Genomic DNA, 20,741 nt, shown 5'->3' with positions numbered 1-20,741 from the left:
ATAAGGGTCAGATCAAAAACTAAGTAATTAAGTCCGACTCACGCTTGACTGCACATTTCTAATAGGTTTTCCTGTAACCTATAGGTTAAGATCTATGTTGTGTATTTTTTTCAACATTTTAGACCCAGTAGTCTCGGAGATAAAGGGAGGGGAATGGTCATTTTTTGCCTATTTTCTTGAATAACTTCTAAACTGTTTATCCTAAAATTATAAATAAAAATATATTTGAGATTCTCACAATAAGTTCTTTCATTTGATATGTAACACGATATAGTTTGAGAAACTTTATTTTTTAAATTTTCTCATTTACAATAAAAAGCACATTCATTCATCATTCATTCATTCATCATTCATTCATCGTTCATTTTCTCATTTAAAAGTGGCCCCCCCATGTTTAAAATTCAATTTTTTACGTTACAGTTTCGTCTTTGGGTCACAAACTTACATATGTATACCAAATTTCAACTTAATTGGTCCAGTAGTTTGTGAGGTACGGAACCCTAAAAAGAAACTATTTAAACATTTCTAAGCCCGTTTGTATTTTGCAATAAACAAAGTTATAACCCGCACCCAAAAATCCGGGGTATGGACATTAAACCATTGTTACAGATCACTGATTATCAGGGACTATTTTATTTTGTTTATGTTATCGAATTGTGGAAATAAAAGTGTCAATTAATGTACACAATGGGCATCATTATCAATAACATTTTTATGGACATAAAATTGGTAATTTCGCGACAACTTATTTTTTCTTCAACTTTTTCCTAATCAGAACACGATACCGACTATACCCTTAACCGGATCCGCGCTATTTTTATTACACCTTGTAAATATTTTTCAAATCTATTACTGATTTGATTCAAATTTCTTTAGTCACCTGCCACAACAATATTCATGTCGCAAAATGTTATTAACAACAACTTAAATATACCGCAGATTAGATTCACTAATCAGATTTAATCTGATTAGTGAAACTAATCTGCGGTATATATTAGATTCATATAACGGAATCCACTTAAATTTAACAAGCTCTACTTGAGTCTTAAGTAACTCGATATTTTGGTCACATGGGGCTTCTGTGCACGGTAGAGCGCACGCCAAGTTTGTAAACATCTATTACATGTTATAAGAAGCCTTAAACCGCGTAAGTATAGATAATTATGTATTCATTATTGTAAATTTTGATTGTCTTCATTCCATGAATTCAAAACAACAAGTCATAATGTTTGCATAGTCAGAATTTAAGTATTTATTTAAACTTTTATGCATGATAAAAATATACACAAAAGGCGGACTTAATACCACGCGACATTCTCTACCAGTCAACCTGAATTATGGAATCGTTACAGCGTGCAATAGATATACATACTATAGATACCTAATACCTACCAACAAACAACAAACTCTTCGATCGATCGTAATTAACTCCCATGTTCATAAAACTGTTAGACCTCTCCCTCTCTCTCTTTCTTACAAAAAATAGTGTCTACTTGACGGACAGGGACAAACACTCAAAGCCCTGTTAGAATTGACAGGCATTTGAACTGACAGAATCTGAATAACGTCATAAAGCTGCCTAGACTCGCTAGATTGGACTCTCTTTGACAAAAACTTAAATCCATTTTTTCCCATTGAGATTTACTTTCCGACCAACTTACAAATATGCGTAGAAAGCGCACAATTTAATTAAAACCTTATATCAAAGCAAAAAAGATGATAATCGTATACCCAGCTTATCTGGGCTCTAAAAACACGTACATTTTCGTTCGCCACTCGAATGCTGAAAACAAAAGACAGGCGCCACAAAGGCATCTTTGAAATGGCTCATGTGACATTGTGTGCTTACTTTCAGGGACGCGATTTGGAATTTTTTACTGCTTGTAATATCACAATTTTTATCACATTGGCGAAGAATATTTTAAGGTTTAAATGATTTTAGTTAAAAGTAGAGCTGTCAAAGTATGATGTTTACTTTTGTTTGAATTCAACCTCACTTTTTTGACAAATTAGCTAAAAAAATTGATGACATTGGTGAGTATGAGATTACGTACTTCTAAGAGATTACCGAAAACATCATCATGATTGACTACCTTTTTTATACTACGTCGGTGGCAAACAAGCATACGGCCCGCCTAATATTAAGCAGTCTCCGTAGCCTATGTATGCCTGCAACTCCAGAGGAGTTACATGCGCGTTGCCGACCCTAACACCGCACCCTCGTTGAGCTGTGGCAACCTTACTCACCGGCAGAAACACAACACTATGAGTAGGGTCTAGTGTACCTACCTACTTATTGTAAAAAAACAATTTTAACGAAAGATAAATAAATAATAAGTAAATAATCGATTTAGTCCCATGGTAAGCTCAATAAGCCTTTTATTGTGGGTACACATTATAATTAATGTCATTACCGGGTCTAACGCGATTAAATTTTATTTTTTTACCTTTTTTCCGACGTTTCAACTAGGTTGCACTAGCTGTGGTCACGGAAGACTGACGTCCCAGCAAATGTCAATTGAGATATTGGTAAACAACACTAAACTACCCGACATTAGTTTATATAAATGTTCGGGGTAGACAAATAAATTTATCTACCGGTTTCTGTTCAATCGCGTTAGACCCGGTAATGACATTAATTATGTGTACAAAACGCGAGAGTTTAGTGTCATACACATAATGTCCTTACCAGGATTCAAACCCGGAACATCGTACTTACTACTGCTGCTTGATATAGGTATGTAGGTACTGCTTAAACGTTCGAATACTTACGAGTACGGCTAGTCGTACGGGACGGCGAGTCGTACGGCTGCGATCGTGACCCAAAATGGTCCCGCCGGAAGATCAGCGCTGACCTTCGGGTCAGCATTATGCTGAGGCGAGACCATTTCGTGGTAAACTTCAACTCCTACCTATTTTATAAAGTCCTATAGCTTTAGTTATACTTTTGTATGTAATTTTAGTTTTAAGTTTATCACGAATAAAACATTTGATTGATTGATTGAGTAACAACCAGTTTCGCTTGCTTTTGCATTACACAACTTACTTAATCCGGAAAATCACAGCTGAAGCTGACCCAAAAAGCTAAGTACAATTCTAACAAAACAGCTCTATTTCGTGTCAGCAGTAAACTTCACTTCTCCGATTTGATTAAATATAGACTCAATTCGCTCATACATAAAGTCGAGGATAAATGCATTCACACTTTCAAAGATTAAGCTTTAATCCATTTCCTTCCGATTAAATTTTGAAATTGAGGACTAAAAGGAGCGCCCAAGGCTTAATGGCTATGTAGCTATTTTATACCTTTCGCGTTGGTTGATGGTCCCTACAGTTCCTTTAAGTTTGTTTTAGTTGGGCTTAATTCAAAAAATAATTGGATAAATATGTTATCATCGTATTTTTATTACTTAAAAGTTACATTTCTAAATAAATCAATATTCTAAACGACTAAGACGATTCCAACTAACCCAAATTATAATTATAAGCTAGGATGTAGGTAGTATTTTATAGCCGAGTTCCTATGGCCTTCGGTCTCACAATTATTAGACCAGTCTCAAAAAAATGTATTATAACCAGGCATCGTAAACTGCGAGCGAAATCCATTGACTCGAATGACGTATGACAACCAGTTACAACCCTAGTACTTCAATGGATTTCGCTCGCAGTTTACGATGACTGATTATAACATTGTACCCTTTTCCACTAAAACAGCAGATTTGGACACTGAACGATCGTACTCATTAAACAAAGAATTGACCTAATCGAATACAAAATTGACCTAATCAAATAAGGTTTATTTGTATGAATAAATATACCCGTTTTCACTGGCCTCGGCTCTTGCTTGTGACTGTGCGCTTCTAGAAATAATACGTTTTCTTTACAAAGGCAAGAGGCATATTTTAATGAGATTACTGAAAGATGCCTCTTGCGATTCAATCTAATGCGTCTTAAAGACGAGTTTAAATTAAGTAAAAGTCGATCGGGGTTGGCTGAGGGGAAAATTACGTTTTTAATTGGACGGAAGTGTTTTGCTTTTAACCCTTTCGTATACATTATGAGCATATTTTGTGCTAACTCGGGGCACGAATACCTAGCGATGAAGCAAAATATTTAAGGACAAAAAATTATATCGATATCAGACATGATATCGAATCTCCCTCGTATTTGGGGAATTTTCGGTTGCGCCTATTTCCGCTATTTTGAACATTTTGCAAGACGACAAAAAATATACTATACGAAAGCGTTTTTGCCCAAGCTGAATAACGCCTTCGATAACGCTTGGTCAATAAATAAGAACGGATTTGTTTCTAAGAGGCGGTTGACGTTAAAAAACTACATTAAAATTGCAGCGTTTACTCGTACTTTTAATCAGAGAGAGGACTACGAGAAAACCCGTAGTCGATTAAAGTTTTTCAAACGTTTTGCTTCAAAGAAGATACTCTATTAAGATTAAATTGAATACACGACATTTTCATACAATTTTCTCTTAATCCGCTCTTCCATCCCACCTGAAGTTATACAACGTGCTTACGAGTTTCTCGAAAGATTTTAACAGTATTCTTGTAGGCCGAGCACATGATTGACGCGACAGTATCTCGCCGCGAGATAGGCTACCCCTCTCTTGCTAACTATATGAATTAAAGGGGGACGGGTAGTCTATTATATGTCGCGGCGAGATACTCATGTGCTAGCCCGGCTGACCATATTGAAAGACTAAAATTTCCTATAAACTTTTCTAAAATTCCCCTAGTTTCAGAGTTAACCCAATTAACCCCCGGGGCGCCCGAGTTTCACAGTAGTACTCTTATACTAACTGCTGACACACGTGTCAGTAGGGCGCTCCACGGGTTAAAAATAAATAGTGTTACTTAGTGCAAAACGCCTTTTTGATGGTGATGGAGGCAACATATGATGCCTAGTCTTTCTAAATATTTTTAGGGCGAAATTGACATGTAACATTTTTCCCTTTTTTTGGCCTCAGAAATGTGTGTTTAAAATCTGTCTGATTCCTCGTGGGCATGTTGTATTTAGAAAAGTAGCAAGTGTATAATGCCCCAAATAACCCAGAGTTCTAAAGTGACCTAATAAAACCTCTTAGCGAAGCGGATCTCTTGAACGAGGCAGGTAGCACGCGATATTGCTTCCCGCCGCTCCCTTATATGTACCTACTCATACTCCTGGTATTATTGCCCGTTCAAGAGTAAGCAATAGATAGACGAGTTGGTTTGAGGACCGATCCGTCAGGAGAGGCCTTTAAAGATACGAGTTCATCTATCAATCTAGTCTATCTTTCAGACTGTCAGACAGACAGAGTTGCTTTCGTATTTATAATATTAGCAGGGATTACTCATTTAAGAATATTTATGTATAAAATCTTTCTTCAAGTGTATCTTTTACAAAAACTATTTTTAATTTTCTAATCATAAATTAAAATACTTAAAGGAATTATTCTTCTCACGGAAATTCTGTACTTGATTGTTATTGAAATTGTTGCTTCATTCCCTCGAATTATCGGAAAAAACTTTATTTCCTCAGCGGATATGTCAATTTCTACCAATTTGCCTGTGCCGTGATGTAGGTACTATTTTCTCGAATACTATGCTGGAAAATATGGTTCCATTCGTGATATTTTAAGAGAAAATTTTATATGCTGGCTTAGCTTTTGCCCGCGACTTCGTCTGCGTTGGAGTTAGTAATTTGGGTAGCTTATCCAATCTGCTTTTTATCGATTTCCCATAAAAACTTCCACCCCCCTTTTCACCCCCTTAAAGGATGATTTCTGGGATAAAAACTGTCCTATGTCCTTCCCCGGGGCGGGGAGATAGTTTCTATCTCTATACCAAATTTCAACTAAATCGGTTCAGCGGTTTAAGCGTGAAGAGGTAACAGACAGACAGACACACTTTCGCATTTATAATATTATAAAGTACTAGCTTTTGCCCGCGACTTCGTCTGCGTGGACTTAGTAACAGCAGCTAAAGTAAGTATAGCGCCTGGAAAAATTCTCATAGCAATAATTCAATTTGAGCATATTATGCACACAAGTTAGCAGGCACTTTATTAATTATCTCAATTCCACCCCGCTTTTTACTTTCTTAAGGGATGATTTTCGGGATTAAAACTATCCTATGTCCTTCTCAGGGACTCAACCTATCTCTATGCCAAATTTCATCTAAATCGATTCAGCGGTTTAAGCGTGAAGAGGGAACACACAGACATACAGACAGACAGACAGACTTTCGCATTTATAATATTATAGCATGGATAAAGTATATAACGTATGGATAGTATGGATTGCCTGCATAACTATTCACCACACACCACACCAATGCGAGGAAAAATCAAACCAAATCAAATCGAAATGAACGTTAATAAATATTAGATTACGTTTCTATGGAGAAGCGGCCGTCTACTAATCTCTTAAAGACGAAAAAGAGTTTGATATAAAGTGTATTTTTTCAACCTTTAGCTATATTTTGTGAGGTGAATATATAGGTCATACTGAGCTGTTCATATTATCGTGCACGATATACAGGAACGATATTATGAAATAAGACATGAATTTAAACTGACGTGAAAACGAGGCCTGTCGCGTTTGATACCAACAGGTCAATTCGAACGTACACTGACATCAAAATGACATCTAAATGATGTTATTTAGTTATCGTACGTCTCGCCCGCGCCAATACATGTACGGAAAAGTACGAGCGAAATGCACGATAACTGAAATACATAACTGAATAACATCTGTTAAATTATTTTTTGTATTAAGCAGAATCGTCTGTTCCGGACGAGACTCATGAGTTAGATGTCATTCTTATGTCAGTTTACTTTCGAATTGGCTTACAAGCCTGCAACTCTAATTAAGATAGTAGGACGTAAGCTGTCATTTCCATTCCTCATCAAAAACCAGTATAAGTACCCTCGACCACCAAAACGACTATGGGTGGTAGGGGATCACTTTAGACTGGTTTACAGAACTATGTATTTGGTGAAGAGGGGGATATAGGGAGGCTTAGAGACTACATTCTAACGGGCCAATTCGAACAATGATCTAGATATCAACTAGATATCCACTAGATATGAAACAGAAACGATAACGAGATATTTAAGAAAGTCATGTCAAATTTGACATTTCCGCGATTCCGAATGTCCTCTTGAACGATCTCTTTAAGATTTGCATAAGATATTAATTAGACAGAATAGATATCTAATGGATATTCCAAAACGTCACAATAATTGTAGCGTGAAATGACAATTGGTTTCTCGAATCGAACTGCAAAAGATAACTAGTTATGAACTAAACTATAACGTATCTATTAGATCTCGTATTGTTCTCGTATCTTGTAATTATCACGTTGTTCGAATTGACCGGTAAGACCCCGAATGCTGCATTTACGAAGCGTGGTATTATACAAAACATACCCTTTGAAGTGTAAGATCGCTATAGTTCGTTTTTTAGCATTAGAAAGAAGGTAAGCGATCTTTACGTGCCTTTTTATTAAAAATCACTTTTGAAAAATAATTCAGCAAATATGTTACAATTATAAATCATAATATACGATATTTTATATTATTTTGCTTTCATAAGTAATATAAACTAATTTTTTAAAAGCGTTTTTCAATATTTTTAGGGTTCCGTACCTCAAAAGGAAAAAACGGAACCATTTGAGAAGATTCAAACTATACAGCTTACAGAGCCAGTAGGGGGTCAATGTGGAGAAGAGAGGCATATATAATTGTTGGTTGGGAAGACCTTCATAGGGCCTTCAACTCTCATATACCTATAGTACATACTTTGCTCAGACGCAGCCAGAAAGTGTTTCGGTCCTTATGCTCTAACGACCTTCTGTAAGTGGAGTAGGTACGTGTATAGTGCATCTTCTCAAATGATTTTTACGTCTAAGACCCTCATCTGTTAAACAAAAGCCATTGTATCTTTTATGCGAGCGGTCGGCCATTGTGTGCCATTGTTAGACAAAATGGCACGCGCCGTGGCACGCGCTCTGAGACAATGTCACACAATGGCCGACCGCTCGCACAAAAGATACAATGTCTTTTGTTTAACAGATCATTTGAGAAGATTTATACTATAAGATAAGATAAGATGTTTATTTGTAAAGTCATGTCCATGGGATGTTATAAAGTTATACAGGAAGCTTCCATGACACCCTGTCAGGGCACACAAAATTGTCTTATATCTAGCTTATTTCTAAATTACATTTAAATTACATTTACAGGCCATGCACGCTATTATGTATAATTATAATTAATAATTGGTTAGAGATTTTTTTTGTATATGTATGAGGTATAAATAATTACAATAATAAATTCAATGTCAATGTTTGCTTAATTGCTATGTTTGATAGTTACTTTCTCTATACAAACGCAATAATAACAAACAACGAAAGATCGTGTAGACGGTCTTACGTGATAGACGAAATCAGGTTCGACGATTCTCCACATTGGCCTCATATGTTTCGTCTAGTTGATGAGATATCTGTGACTGTGAGCAAGCTATTCAACGATTTGAACAAAAGCCGAGAGTTTGCAATGGAACGGAGACACGACAGTGTGGGCTGTTCATTAGTCCGCTCATTTTACTTGGCCGTATTTTGTAAATTATATATCTACTTCTATAACTTTATAAAAATACTTATTCCGTTTCCGTGTATACATACGTCGTTTACAGAATTTGCAAGCAATTTTACACAAAATTTGTTAAGTCAAAGGATATCAAAATAACATACAGTCAAAACAGTTCATAACGACTTCGTTTATAACGACGAACCGCGTAAAACAACGAAATTTTGATGTCCTGCGCAACCTGGAGGTCGATTGTAATTAAACAATTTGTTATGATTTTGTTGAATCTTGTACTAAAAGCACGTCATTTTATATTTAATAAAGAACCAGTGGCAAATATGAGTTTAATTCAATAGACATCGATAAATACACATAATCCACTTCATTTTTTGTTCCTTCGAGCCGGATGAAAACACATACCTAATATAATTTTAACTTGACAGATTTTATAAAGTAAGAACTCTTAATACGCTCACACAAAAAACGTTACTTTATCTTTAGTAAAAACTTGTAACAGTAAAAATGTAGGATGGTCACTTCGTATTAATTGTGCATGTAAGTGTGGACAACTGAACACGTCCCCAGGGAGTCACGTGTCAGGGTAATGGTGCTCTTACGCAAAGGTAATGTGGGGCGAAGTGAAGGACGTTTCTAAACAATAACAAACAATACTAACTAGTAACTAACTAACTTGCAATAGTATGTTACACACCTAGGGCAGTAAATCTGAGGCTTTCTTATTTACTGGCCGAGGTGTGTATACTATTTTTCTATTCGACGGTGCCGGAAAGCGGTAGCTTCGTTTAGCGCATCGTGCCGAAAGTTGACGTTTTCCGCACGGAGAACAGAAAATTATTTCACAAAAGTACTTAGAATATGTTGTTCGAAGTATTGATAAAGTTACATGCCTACTCTAAAATTATTTCTAGGATAAACAATATCCTATGTGAGGTTTTAAGAGTCCTCCTAGGGCTCGGCCGAATTTCACCTTCCCATACAAACGGAGTTTCGTTCTCGTTTTAAAACTACGTGTTGGATTCTAATTAAACTTTGCACATACAATGACATGAGATATATCTAGGTCTGTAATTAGTTTATAAAGCTCTAGTATATAAAACAAACGAAATAGAGCAAAAACAAGTTTTGTATGAAAAACTTACATTCGCTGTATTTTTTTATCTATAGAATCTGAACCTACATAAACTAATTAAAGACCTTTATCCTATTGTAAGTACAAAGTTTTCAGAGCAATCTAGCTAGTCGTTTGAAAATAAGAGCGTAACTACGTTTGTATGGAGAACCGAGCTTGCCGGGGACTCTTAAGCTGCAGTGTGAAAAGAAAGCGAAACCATACAAGGCAACACCAGTTGTCCTGACTCAGCAATTTTTGTACAAAATCACCAAAACAGCTTGGAAAGTTCCTTTATTTAAAAACAGGGGACAAATTGATTTTTGTCCTCAAGAGTGCAAATAATTGCTGGAATTCGAACTTGACCATGGGATAGAGGCTTTCACGATTTTCACATTAAAAAAAGAAGAAAAGGCCAAGAAGAGTCGTTGTGAAATCGTATGAAGCTTTATGTGAGTTGATAGTGTTTTAGGGCCGGTATAGACTGACTGCAACCCGACTGCACCTTGATGATAACTGCACGCCGACGTTGCAGTCCATTTGTATCGGCTCTTACACATTTAAATGTCATAATCATGGAGACTATATAAAGGAGCCAAATCTCTATGTATGAAAAGTGTCCACCAAAAAACAGTAATTAGGCGGCGCCACCATACACCGAAATACTATCAAAAACAACCTACGTAATTTGGTCGGGTTATTTGTTGGTTCATGTTATACTCATGTCCCAGAGCCTAACTAGCGCCACCGGAGAGATTAGGAACTATTATTTAAAGCTGAAAGCGGTCACTTTAGCAACAATTCTGCCATAAGAGCATGTAATAATTCAAATGGAATATGACGTTTGTTGTCATCTATTTTCCCGCCATTAATCCTTGACAGGAGCGGCGTGTATTTTTCCCCTGAAAACTCCATTAACCGTAATTCTCGTAATAAAATAGCTCTGTAAACAACCCGTCTTAATTGAGCTTGTTCATACATCAATTTGGGTCGGAGCTAACTCGTTTTGTATGGTTTTAGGTAAAAAATAATAAAAGGTACCTTTGTTGTTACGTGTTGTGTAACATTTTTTGGTTAACTAGTTACTTAGATAAATACGATAGATAGAATAGTGTGGGGTATCGTTGGATATGTCTTCTGCGTATGCTATCTAAATCGTTGCAGACGTATATTGGTCTTATTTATTTTTGCTGCCATTTTTTTAACACTGGGTAGCAGCTGGGAACCACCACTAATTCCATATTCAGTCAGGCAACAATAAATTGACATTAAAACTCAAATTCCGCCATGAATTTTAATCACAGACGCAGCTATTAATTCGTACTCACTCGTTACTGAATAGATTGCAATGAAAGTCGATTTGCATTCCAATTTCCATTGTGCCATATGAGCAGACAAATCAAATTTGTAGGCTCTGGAGCATCCAACGCACATATGTGTGCATTTGTGAATAGTGGTCTGCAGAAGTAGAAATAGCAAATTGAGAGCAGTTCGAAAATATTAATATAAAGGTGTAGAAGGATAAAAATAAGAGTATATAATATTTAATACTAGCGACCCGCCCCGGCTTGGCACGGGTGCAAATGCTGATGATATACATATAAACCTTCCTCTTGAATCACTCTATCTATTAAAAAAACCGCATCAAAATCCGTTGCGTAGTATTAAAGATCATAGGGACAGACATCCATCCAGACAGCAGGAAGCGACTTTGTTTTATACTACCTATGTAGTGATGTCTATGGCAATGTAGTTCTGAACCGTAACTACTTAGTGACTAGATAAAGATTATTGAAGCTAAGTTTTATCGAGAGTGTTTAAATTTTAAATTGTATCTTACCTTTTGTCCGAAGCCGGGCTTCGTGAACTTTATATTATGTATAAACTTTCCGGTCAAACTCCGATTTTATCGTTTGCTCTTTTGGGTCTGACGGCCGACGATGATTACACTTCAGTTTGACTAGTCCGAGCAAACGGCCGAAGTTAAACAATGTTTTAATTTAATATTTCATGAAAACGATTTAAAATTTTATATATACCTAATAATTTTATAGAAAGACAAAAATTATGTATGCATAATTTATCAGATCTGACTTTATGTTTTATAGTTTTAAACAAACCTATATTTTATGTCAATTGTTTTATACTAAAATTATACTGCTGTGGTATGAAAGGTACCGTAATACGGGGTGGCTTTCAAATGCAGGGGCGACTTTGAAATTTTTGATTTTAAGCCATAAATATATTTCTATGTGAGATTTTTTACAGTAGGCGAACATCGATATATAGAATCTAAGTAGTTATACGAACCGTTTTAGTAAATAATGAATAATGGTAATTTTATGGCCGTTTTAAAACTATCAAAGTAGCCCCAAATTTTCGTAAAGCCACCCCGTTTTACGGTAACGATATATTACTGAAAATAAATTATAATTAGACATGTTTCCTATCGAGTTTTTCCTATGAGACTCAATTAAATGATAAAACATATAAATGATATGAATTATGTGTTCTGATCTTGACTTTATAAAAGAAAAAACCTATATTATGCAGCTAATAAATAGCTGCAATGAAATTACCATATCAAATAGCTCCTACAAAAATGTAAATCGCGCAAATGTGAATTAAACTATGATTCATTTTAACTGCAAAATTATACTATACACTTCTAAAAATAACTTTCCAAGTAGTGTAAAATTTTATAAAAAATCAGACAAGTGTGAGTCGGACTCGCCTACCGAGGGTTCCTTACTTTTTAGTATTTGTTGTTATAGCGGCAAGAGAAATACATCATCTGTGAAAATTTCAACTCTCTAGCTATCACGGTTCTTGAGATACAGCACAGCCTGGTGACAGACAGACGGACAGAGGAGTCTTAGTAATCGGGTCCCGTTTTTACCCTTTGAGTACGGAACCCTAAAAATGTATACGTTAACTTAAATAAATAAGCTTGAAAATGTACAGTTAGACATTTTCAAGCGATTGAGTCCATCTAGTAAATCATAATTTGTGTAAAAATCCGAAAAAATATAAATATCTACATACCAAGATTCCATGAACAGGACACTAATATTAAGCCAAAGGACACAAACAAGCTAAACGAGAGGAAGCATTGAACACAAGTCAATACTAGAAGGCGTCAATTAAAAACCTCCTTAATCGTCCTGTGACCCTAGTACTCAATTCCACCTTACTTGCACAATAAAAATGGATGTTTTTGTATGTTATATTTATATTTTTTGTCTTTATCCTACCTTTGCATCGGCGCGTGCGTGCGAGGGCGACGCGTCACGTCGCCGGGCCGGTCGGGGGAGAACTGAAGCCTGTTGGTCTTGGGGCGGTTATGGGAGATACATAGAGTTGTGAAACGGGATGGATTCAGATGGGGACTGTAATAAAACAACGTAACCTTGAGATTGGGTTAGTTAAAATGGTTGGGGGCGAGTTAATTTTTAGATCGACACTGGTGTTACCCAGAAATCAGGTTTCCAATTTAACATTTGCTTAAATTTTAGGTTTATGAGAGAGCAGATCGCCTGTTTTTTTTAACGTTTAGCATAAAATGATATAAAAGAATCGAAATTTCCGATTGAAGTTTAAACGTCGTGGGTCGTGGACAGATTAGGGTCGGTACAGACGGACTGCAACCCGACTGCAACTTATGTGGAAACTGCACGCCGACGTTGCCGTTGGCTTGCAGTGGGGGTGCCGTTCTAATACAAGTTGCAGTCGGGTTGCAGTCCGTGTGTATCGGCCCTTAGTGACGCTTTAAGAGTTGATTCGCGCTGGGATGTGTTGATGGGAAAAATACAGCCGGCAGTTTGGAAAAAAATATGTATAGAACTAGTTAGGTAGTTAGGTTAGGTAGGTTTATATTTCCAAAAATAAAATTGTTTTACCCCATTCTACGTGCTAAATATCATAGAAACTATATTTATATAAACGCCTGCTTTAATTGTGATGCCACGGTGTGTACTAAAGTACAGTCGCCATCAGATATATCGGAGCGGGAGAGGTGCTAACAAATATCTGAACACGCACTCTAACGTCTTGACAAATAGAGTCGTGTTCAGATATTTGTGAGCACCTTGGCCGCTCCGATATATTTGATGGCGACTGTACGTTCGTAAGCCTGCATTGAATATAACTTTTGCTTACAAACATTGCGCTAATAAAACGATCAGGCGCAGATAAAACCGATTCATGAATAATTATTACCACTATTAACAGTCGGCCTACTCTACTTTATCTTCATTATCTAATCTGTGATCTAATACATTTTAATTACGTATTATTAAACAACTCAAAATTCAAAAATATTTAGTTAGAGTTAGACGAAGACAAGTCTGCAACGATTTTGATAGCACACGCAGTGAAAGTGTTATTTCAAACGTCAAACTTCTGTGAAATTACTTGCACTGCGTATGCTATCAAAATCGTGGCACTTTTCTTGGTCTAACTCTAACTTATTCTTGGGCGATCCTGTATTTCTATTTCTACTAAGTACGAAGTGGCATAGAAATTAAACTCCATAACCGTGCGTGAGCATCAAATAGACTTAATAGACAGTGACGTTCAAAGCGATCAAATACATCGTTACAGACCTTTATTATCATATAAATAAGAATGTGTACCTACCGTTATATTTTGCCACTGCTCGTCACTATCTATTTGATGTTGACCGTACGGTACCTACCCTTGATCAAAGGGTGGTGTTACCAACTCTACATTAATGACAGCTCAGCGGCAACCCAGCAACAGTTGCTAACTGTGTTACCAGCGGAAATAGTAGATTGTTAACCAAGGGATGAAAGGCACTCATTTCCTGGGAAATAATGCCTTTCACCCGAGTTAAACACTACTTTTCATTTCGAATACGAGGAAAGTAAAATGCATGTATTTCTTTAAAAAACATGACTACACACACATTACATACACACACACACACACACACACACACACACACACACACACACACACACACACACACACACACACACACACACACACACACACACACACACACACACACACACACACACACACACACACACACACACACACACACACACACACACACACGTATACATTTATATAGTATTTCCGAGGGTACTTTCAATTAACAATTCAGGCATTAACAGTATCGTAATTTATGGAATGGAGAGTCAAATATCAGAATGGAAATTGCATAACAAATCCATTTAAACTCAAATTTCAATTACTTATCGTAAAAAAAATAAAAAAATTGTACTTCGAACGTAAAATGCTCTAGTCTACACGTATCATTTTCTGCACATTACCCTCTTTCAGAACATGAGACATGAAAAATACTAATTACTCCTTAAGTGAGTTGGAAATTACAAGTTGCTGGCCAGTTTACTCTGTTATTGCCATACCTATTACACATATCTTACATCTCTTCTATAATCAATAACTCCTTGCTATGAGGGACGATTTTCATTTTGTTTTCGAATTGTTTTTTCCTTTAGACTTATGTATTTGGATAATACTTTAAGGCGGGATAAATACGATAATATTTTTTTCCCTCACTAGCTTGGAAAGCCGTCTTTTATCCTTGAAAACAAGCGGGGAAAAACGCATTTTATCCACTAGTGGGGAAAGTAATTTGACCTTGGATGGAGCGTGTTTAAGTAACTTTTGACAGATAACAAAACGTAAAACGCTCATAATAATGGTTCGTTCGATATTAATTATCATTAAATAAATGGTTTGAGAATTTAATAAATAATACTAAATTTAGCTTTATTTAATGATTTTAAGTCATAAACCTTAAATTCCATAAGAAACATTTGTTTTTTTAAACGATGTTGAAAGTAATTCTGAACGCACAAGTTGAGTCGATGCAATTTCAAAACGCATCGTCAGAAATGTCAACATTATCAACAAAAAAATTTTCACCGACTTATAAATACACAACTTACAGTTTTCTGTTATAATATCGTATTATTGTAAAAACATTAGTGATGCCAGTGATGAAAAATTGAAGATGATCTAACGCCTGTGGATGTTGCACTTTCCTCGCTATAGTGAGGGGAAAAGTTTTGTGTTACACACGGGTGCAAATGTATTTTACTTCTCGTGTGTTGAAACACTCGCGGGTAAAATACAACTTTGCACCCTTGTATAACAAATAACTATTTCGTAGCTCAGTAGTGGAATATATTTTAGGACATACGGTGAAATTACGCTTATATATAGTACGGATAAGGGAACTCTAACTATCCGCCAAATTTTATAGAAATCGAACGCAAAAAAATGAACAACAACATTAAGATCGACCCATAACCCAAAAACTATTTATTGTGTTCGTATAAAACCTTATAATTCGTGCAATTATCTTAAAACCTCTAATATAAATGCGAAAGTAACTGTATGTCTGCATGTTAGCCCTTCACGCTAAAACCCTTAAACCGATTTAGATGAAAATTAATATGGAGATACATATTTTTGAGCCCGATGAAGGACATAGGATAATTTTTATCATTGTCATCATCCCACGCAGACCAAGGATCGGTCAGAAGCTGGAAAATAAATACACATACAAACAGACTACTACAATTTTGAATCTTCGTTTCAGTTTTTTCAGTCCGTTAAATAACACTAAAAACTTCTAAAATATAGCAAATGATTTAAATGTAGCAACACATTTTTCCCAGCCACGATTACTATCCGACCAAATAAAAAAGATCGGCGCGTCAAAAATATTCCAAATCCGCACCACCCTTCATATTTGGTAGCATTACATGGGATTCTGCTGAATTAATACACTTACCAATTAGATTAGCTTACAAGAATTTCGACCTTACAGTGCGGGTAATAAGGATGATAGAAGTGGTATATTTAACTGTGTTTGATTGACCTACATGATATTGAATGCGTTTCTATCACTTTGATTGACGTCACAGATCGCATCGTAGGTATATATAGCCAAGTTGTACGGCTTCGGGCGTGTGTCTTTTAAAAGTAGAGCCATACTCAAAGGTGAATATGTACAGTAGTGTGAAATATAATACCAATTTATTTATAATAGAGTAACTTCAGTAAATAACTTCTAAAAATAGGTTATAGATGACAATCATGGTCTGTCAAACAAACCAAGGTAGTCGGCCAAAAATCAACAACAAAGTCCGAATGAGGGACCATTAGTACACTCTGCGAGGAAGATCGTCTTATAGAAAAATTTCATATTTTCGTGAAATTCTACTTAATCACGTTTAACTTGACTGTTTTTTTATTGCGACTAACTCGTGTATAGTTCTAAGTTTAAGGTCAGTCAAAGGAAGGTAAGGTCTAAGGTAAGGTAAGTCAGTATAAACAGTTCAGTACTCCTAGTGTACATTTCATTTGATAGCGTGACGTGACGTAGGCGTTTGCGTTGTGTCATTTTGTATGGGATTTTGAGTTTCCAAAACGTAAAACGCTGTTCTAAATCCAAGGGCCTGACACTTTGATAGAGCAAGATAGTCTTATAATAGTCTTATAATAGTCTTAATAAGAGGAAAGAGAAAATAGTGCCACGCTTTATCCTTATCACCGACCGAGTGGCATCATAGTAGTAGGCGATGGCGAAATACCGAAATTTATAAGAGTGAAAGAGAGAAAATCCTATGCTGCCCAAATTTTATATATTGTTTCTCTTACCCCCGGTTGCTCGGTGGCGCGTCTATAACTACTTGTATATACTATGTCTATGTCTAAATCCCATACAAAAGACTTACCGCAAACGTGTATACGTCCGTCACGCTGTCGAATTAAATTTACACTAGGGGGCTGATATTTTGGGGCTTCTCACACTAAATGAAATGAAAGTAATCAAGATTATGAGTGTGTAATTGCCGCAAATCCATTTACAGAAATGTACTGCCAGTACATACCACGCATCATAAAGTTAAAAGCGTCAATTAAACAGGTCGGTCGACTGACCACAGGGGACTCCTTATGGTTACAAAATTTGGTAATATTAAAAGGTAAAAACTTGGCTAAAGGGAGGAAGGAGGAGGGGGAGGAAGGGTCCAAAAATTACAAGTGCGGTTGCGACCTCTAAAACGTACCTGATGATTCTGAAAAAGTCCACATTGGTATTTGAGTCTGAGAGACTAAATTAAGCAGTTGAGACGTAGAAAAATTTTCTATCGACGAAATACGCAACACCGTAGGGTGTTCTTATTTTATAAAAAAATAATATGATGTTAATTTTGAAGACCATTGACTTTATTAATTTTTAACAAGCAGAAACGTCGGCGATCGATGCTATTAAGCTTATGCTGTTAAAAATTAATTTAGAATGGGTAGCACATTGTAACTAGTGAATTTCCAATATGACTTGGAACTCCGGTGGCCGTTTAAGAAGTGTAACACTTACGGTAGATGTCGCTAGGGTCCCCTAGACCCATATAGTGGGAAGATTTGCTGACTATGGATGAGGTCTTGGTGGCTCAGTTGGCAGAGCGCTGGAGTATCGATCCAGAGGCCGTGAGTTCAAGTCTCACCCAAGGCAGTAATTTTTCCACTTTTAATATTTACCATTGACTTTACTAAGAAGTATGATTGATCCAGGTTATCAATGTCAAGTCATACCCATATTGAATGTGTTTTGGTAAACTATACACAACACACAAAAACTATTGGCAAGAGGGGATTCAGCTAAGTTTTTACCTAAACCCTTAATTCCATGAAGTCGTTACAAGAAACGGCCACGTTCGAAGGGCGATTTGTAAATGTTTCCAGCCGTTATTAATGAACCTTCGAGACCCCATTGCAACTTAAATAGAATGCCTAGTACTGCTCAAGAGTTAATGAGTTTGGTAAAACGTTTTAAATAATAGGGATTTCAAAATTTAAAACAAAATTCTGTCTTTTTTGGGATCCTTTTCAGTATCGGAATTTTACTGGATCAAAACTCAATCTTACGTTGTTCATTAAGGGGCTCCTATAACTACCTTTTTTCTATCATCACTATCACATGAATTTAACCCAAAGAACCCTTAAAAGAGGCTTAACGAGTCGAGCCTGTGGCGCCTAGAACACTTATACTCGTTAGTTCCTCGTCAAAGTTGCCACAATTATAATACAGGGTGGGCCAGTGATAAATTCTTTTTTTAGGGTTCCGTACCCAAAGGGTGAAAACGGGACCCTATTACTAAGACTCCGCTGTCCGTCTGTCCGTCTGTCACCAGGCTGTATCCCATGAACCTTGATAGCTAGACAGTTGAAATTTTCACAGATAATGTATTTCTGTTGCCGCTATAACAACAAATACTAAAAACAGATTAATATAAATATTTAAATGGGGCTCCCATACAACAAACGTGATTTTTTTGCTGTTTTTTTCCGTGATGGTACGGAACCCTTCGTGCGCGAGTCCGACTAGCACTTGGCCCGTTTTTCGTATTGACGGCTTTCGTTAAAATGCATTTATCATTGGCCCACCCTGTACAAGGAACAATAGCAAACTAATACTTCCATCACTAAGATAAGCATCACTAAGATAAGTGTGTTGCGGGCTGGAATCGACACGTAAGTGACGCTCATTTGGAGGCTAGGGCGAAGCTTAAGCGATGGAAGTGGTACGGGTGCCCGTCATCAGGTCAGATTTTTGAGGAGATGGTGGAGGCGAGGAAAGTTTTTAAAGGTAGGCTGAAATGGTGCCAGAACCATCAGGATCAAAAAATTAAGATTAAAAAAAGTGGCAAAAACAGGGTTTTTTTTTAATAAGCTGCCTACAGATGTCACGGATTTACCTTTTAATTTATTTAAAAACACAGTCAAGACCTTTTTCCAAAACCATGCCTTCTATTCGATTACTGAATATTTACCAATATCATTAAAAAAAAATATTTAATTAATTTTTGACAAGCAGAAACGTCTGCGATCGATGCTATTAAGCTTAGAATAAATTTAAAAGTGGAGAAATTACTGCCTTGGGTGAGACTTGAACTCACGGCCTCTGGATCTCACCCAAGGCGGTAATTTTTCCACTTTTAAATTTAAAAATATTTAATTGACGCAAACTGTAAATCTTAGATTTTTATTATTATTAAGCGTATTTACTTTGTAAAGTATAATATTGTATGGTTAATGAATAAACTAAACGTTTTCAGTACGGTTTATATTTGCTAGCTTATGCCAGATATTGACGTGTGCATGACGTTCTTGGGTTTGACAGTTGGTGTTCAAAAGGTGCTACTTTAAACAATTTGAGTGCATTCTAGTTACTTTATGTAATTACCTAGGTAGTTCATCTTAAGTGGATATCAGCGACACTGTTTCTACCGGACTAGCACATGATTGGCGCGAGAGTATCTCGCCGCGACATAGACTACCCGTCCCCCTTTAATTCATACAGTGAGTAAAAGACGGGTAGTCTGTCTCGCGGCGAGATACTGTCGCGTCAATCATGTGCTCGGCCTACTAATTTCACTTGCTTAAAAAAAACCTTGTAATTATAGGTACATTTCTAATGTTTTCTTTTAAAATATAAGAGTTCAAAATAGTTATGAAAAGGTATAGTCATAAGTCACCTTAGCAATTTCTACGAACTTTATTAGTATCCAGGGCATTAACAATAAATACCAAACTGAGAAAACTCAAGAATTTTAATACTACACTTGTGACAATTTCAGCGCATTGGTCTTTATCACTGACCTCACATTCAAGCCAATGTATACCGTATGATTTAGCTATAAGCTCCATAAAATCATACTTGAACTCACGGCCTCTGGATCTCACCCAAGGCAGTAATTTTTCCACTTTTAAATTTAAAAATATTTAATTGACGCAAACTGTAAATCTTAGATTTTTATTATTATTAAGCGTATTTACTTTGTAAAGTATAATATTGTATGGTTAATGAATAAACTAAACGTTTTCAGTACGGTTTATATTTGCTAGCTTATGCCAGATATTGACGTGTGCATGACGTTCTTGGGTTTGACAGTTGGTGTTCAAAAGGTGCTACTTTAAACAATTTGAGTGCATTCTAGTTACTTTATGTAATTACCTA

The 20,741-nt window shown here is 36.2% G+C and overlaps 1 protein-coding gene and 1 non-coding gene across 2 annotated transcripts in view; one reads left to right on the top strand and one right to left on the bottom strand.

Annotated features, from left to right (window-relative positions):
* Positions 1-13,020, bottom strand: part of LOC134751045 (facilitated trehalose transporter Tret1-2 homolog) — a 67,046-nt gene extending 54,026 nt beyond the window's left edge. Inside the window, exon 1 of the mRNA XM_063686380.1 lies at positions 12,973-13,020. Within this exon, the coding sequence (XP_063542450.1) occupies positions 12,973-12,980 (8 nt within the window). The 5' untranslated portion in view covers positions 12,981-13,020. The remainder of the gene's footprint in view (positions 1-12,972) is intronic.
* A 5,143-nt stretch (positions 13,021-18,163) lies between these two features.
* On the top strand, positions 18,164-18,236 carry Trnad-auc (transfer RNA aspartic acid (anticodon AUC)). The gene has a single exon. It is a non-coding gene; the product is annotated as a tRNA-Asp (tRNA).
* Positions 18,237-20,741: the final 2,505 nt, after the last annotated feature.

Source organism: Cydia strobilella, chromosome 21 (assembly GCF_947568885.1).
Source record: "Cydia strobilella chromosome 21, ilCydStro3.1, whole genome shotgun sequence".
NCBI lineage: Eukaryota > Metazoa > Arthropoda > Insecta > Lepidoptera > Tortricidae > Cydia > Cydia strobilella.
The sequence above is the reverse complement of the archived record's forward strand: the minus strand, read 5'-3'. Positions and strand labels throughout refer to the sequence as shown.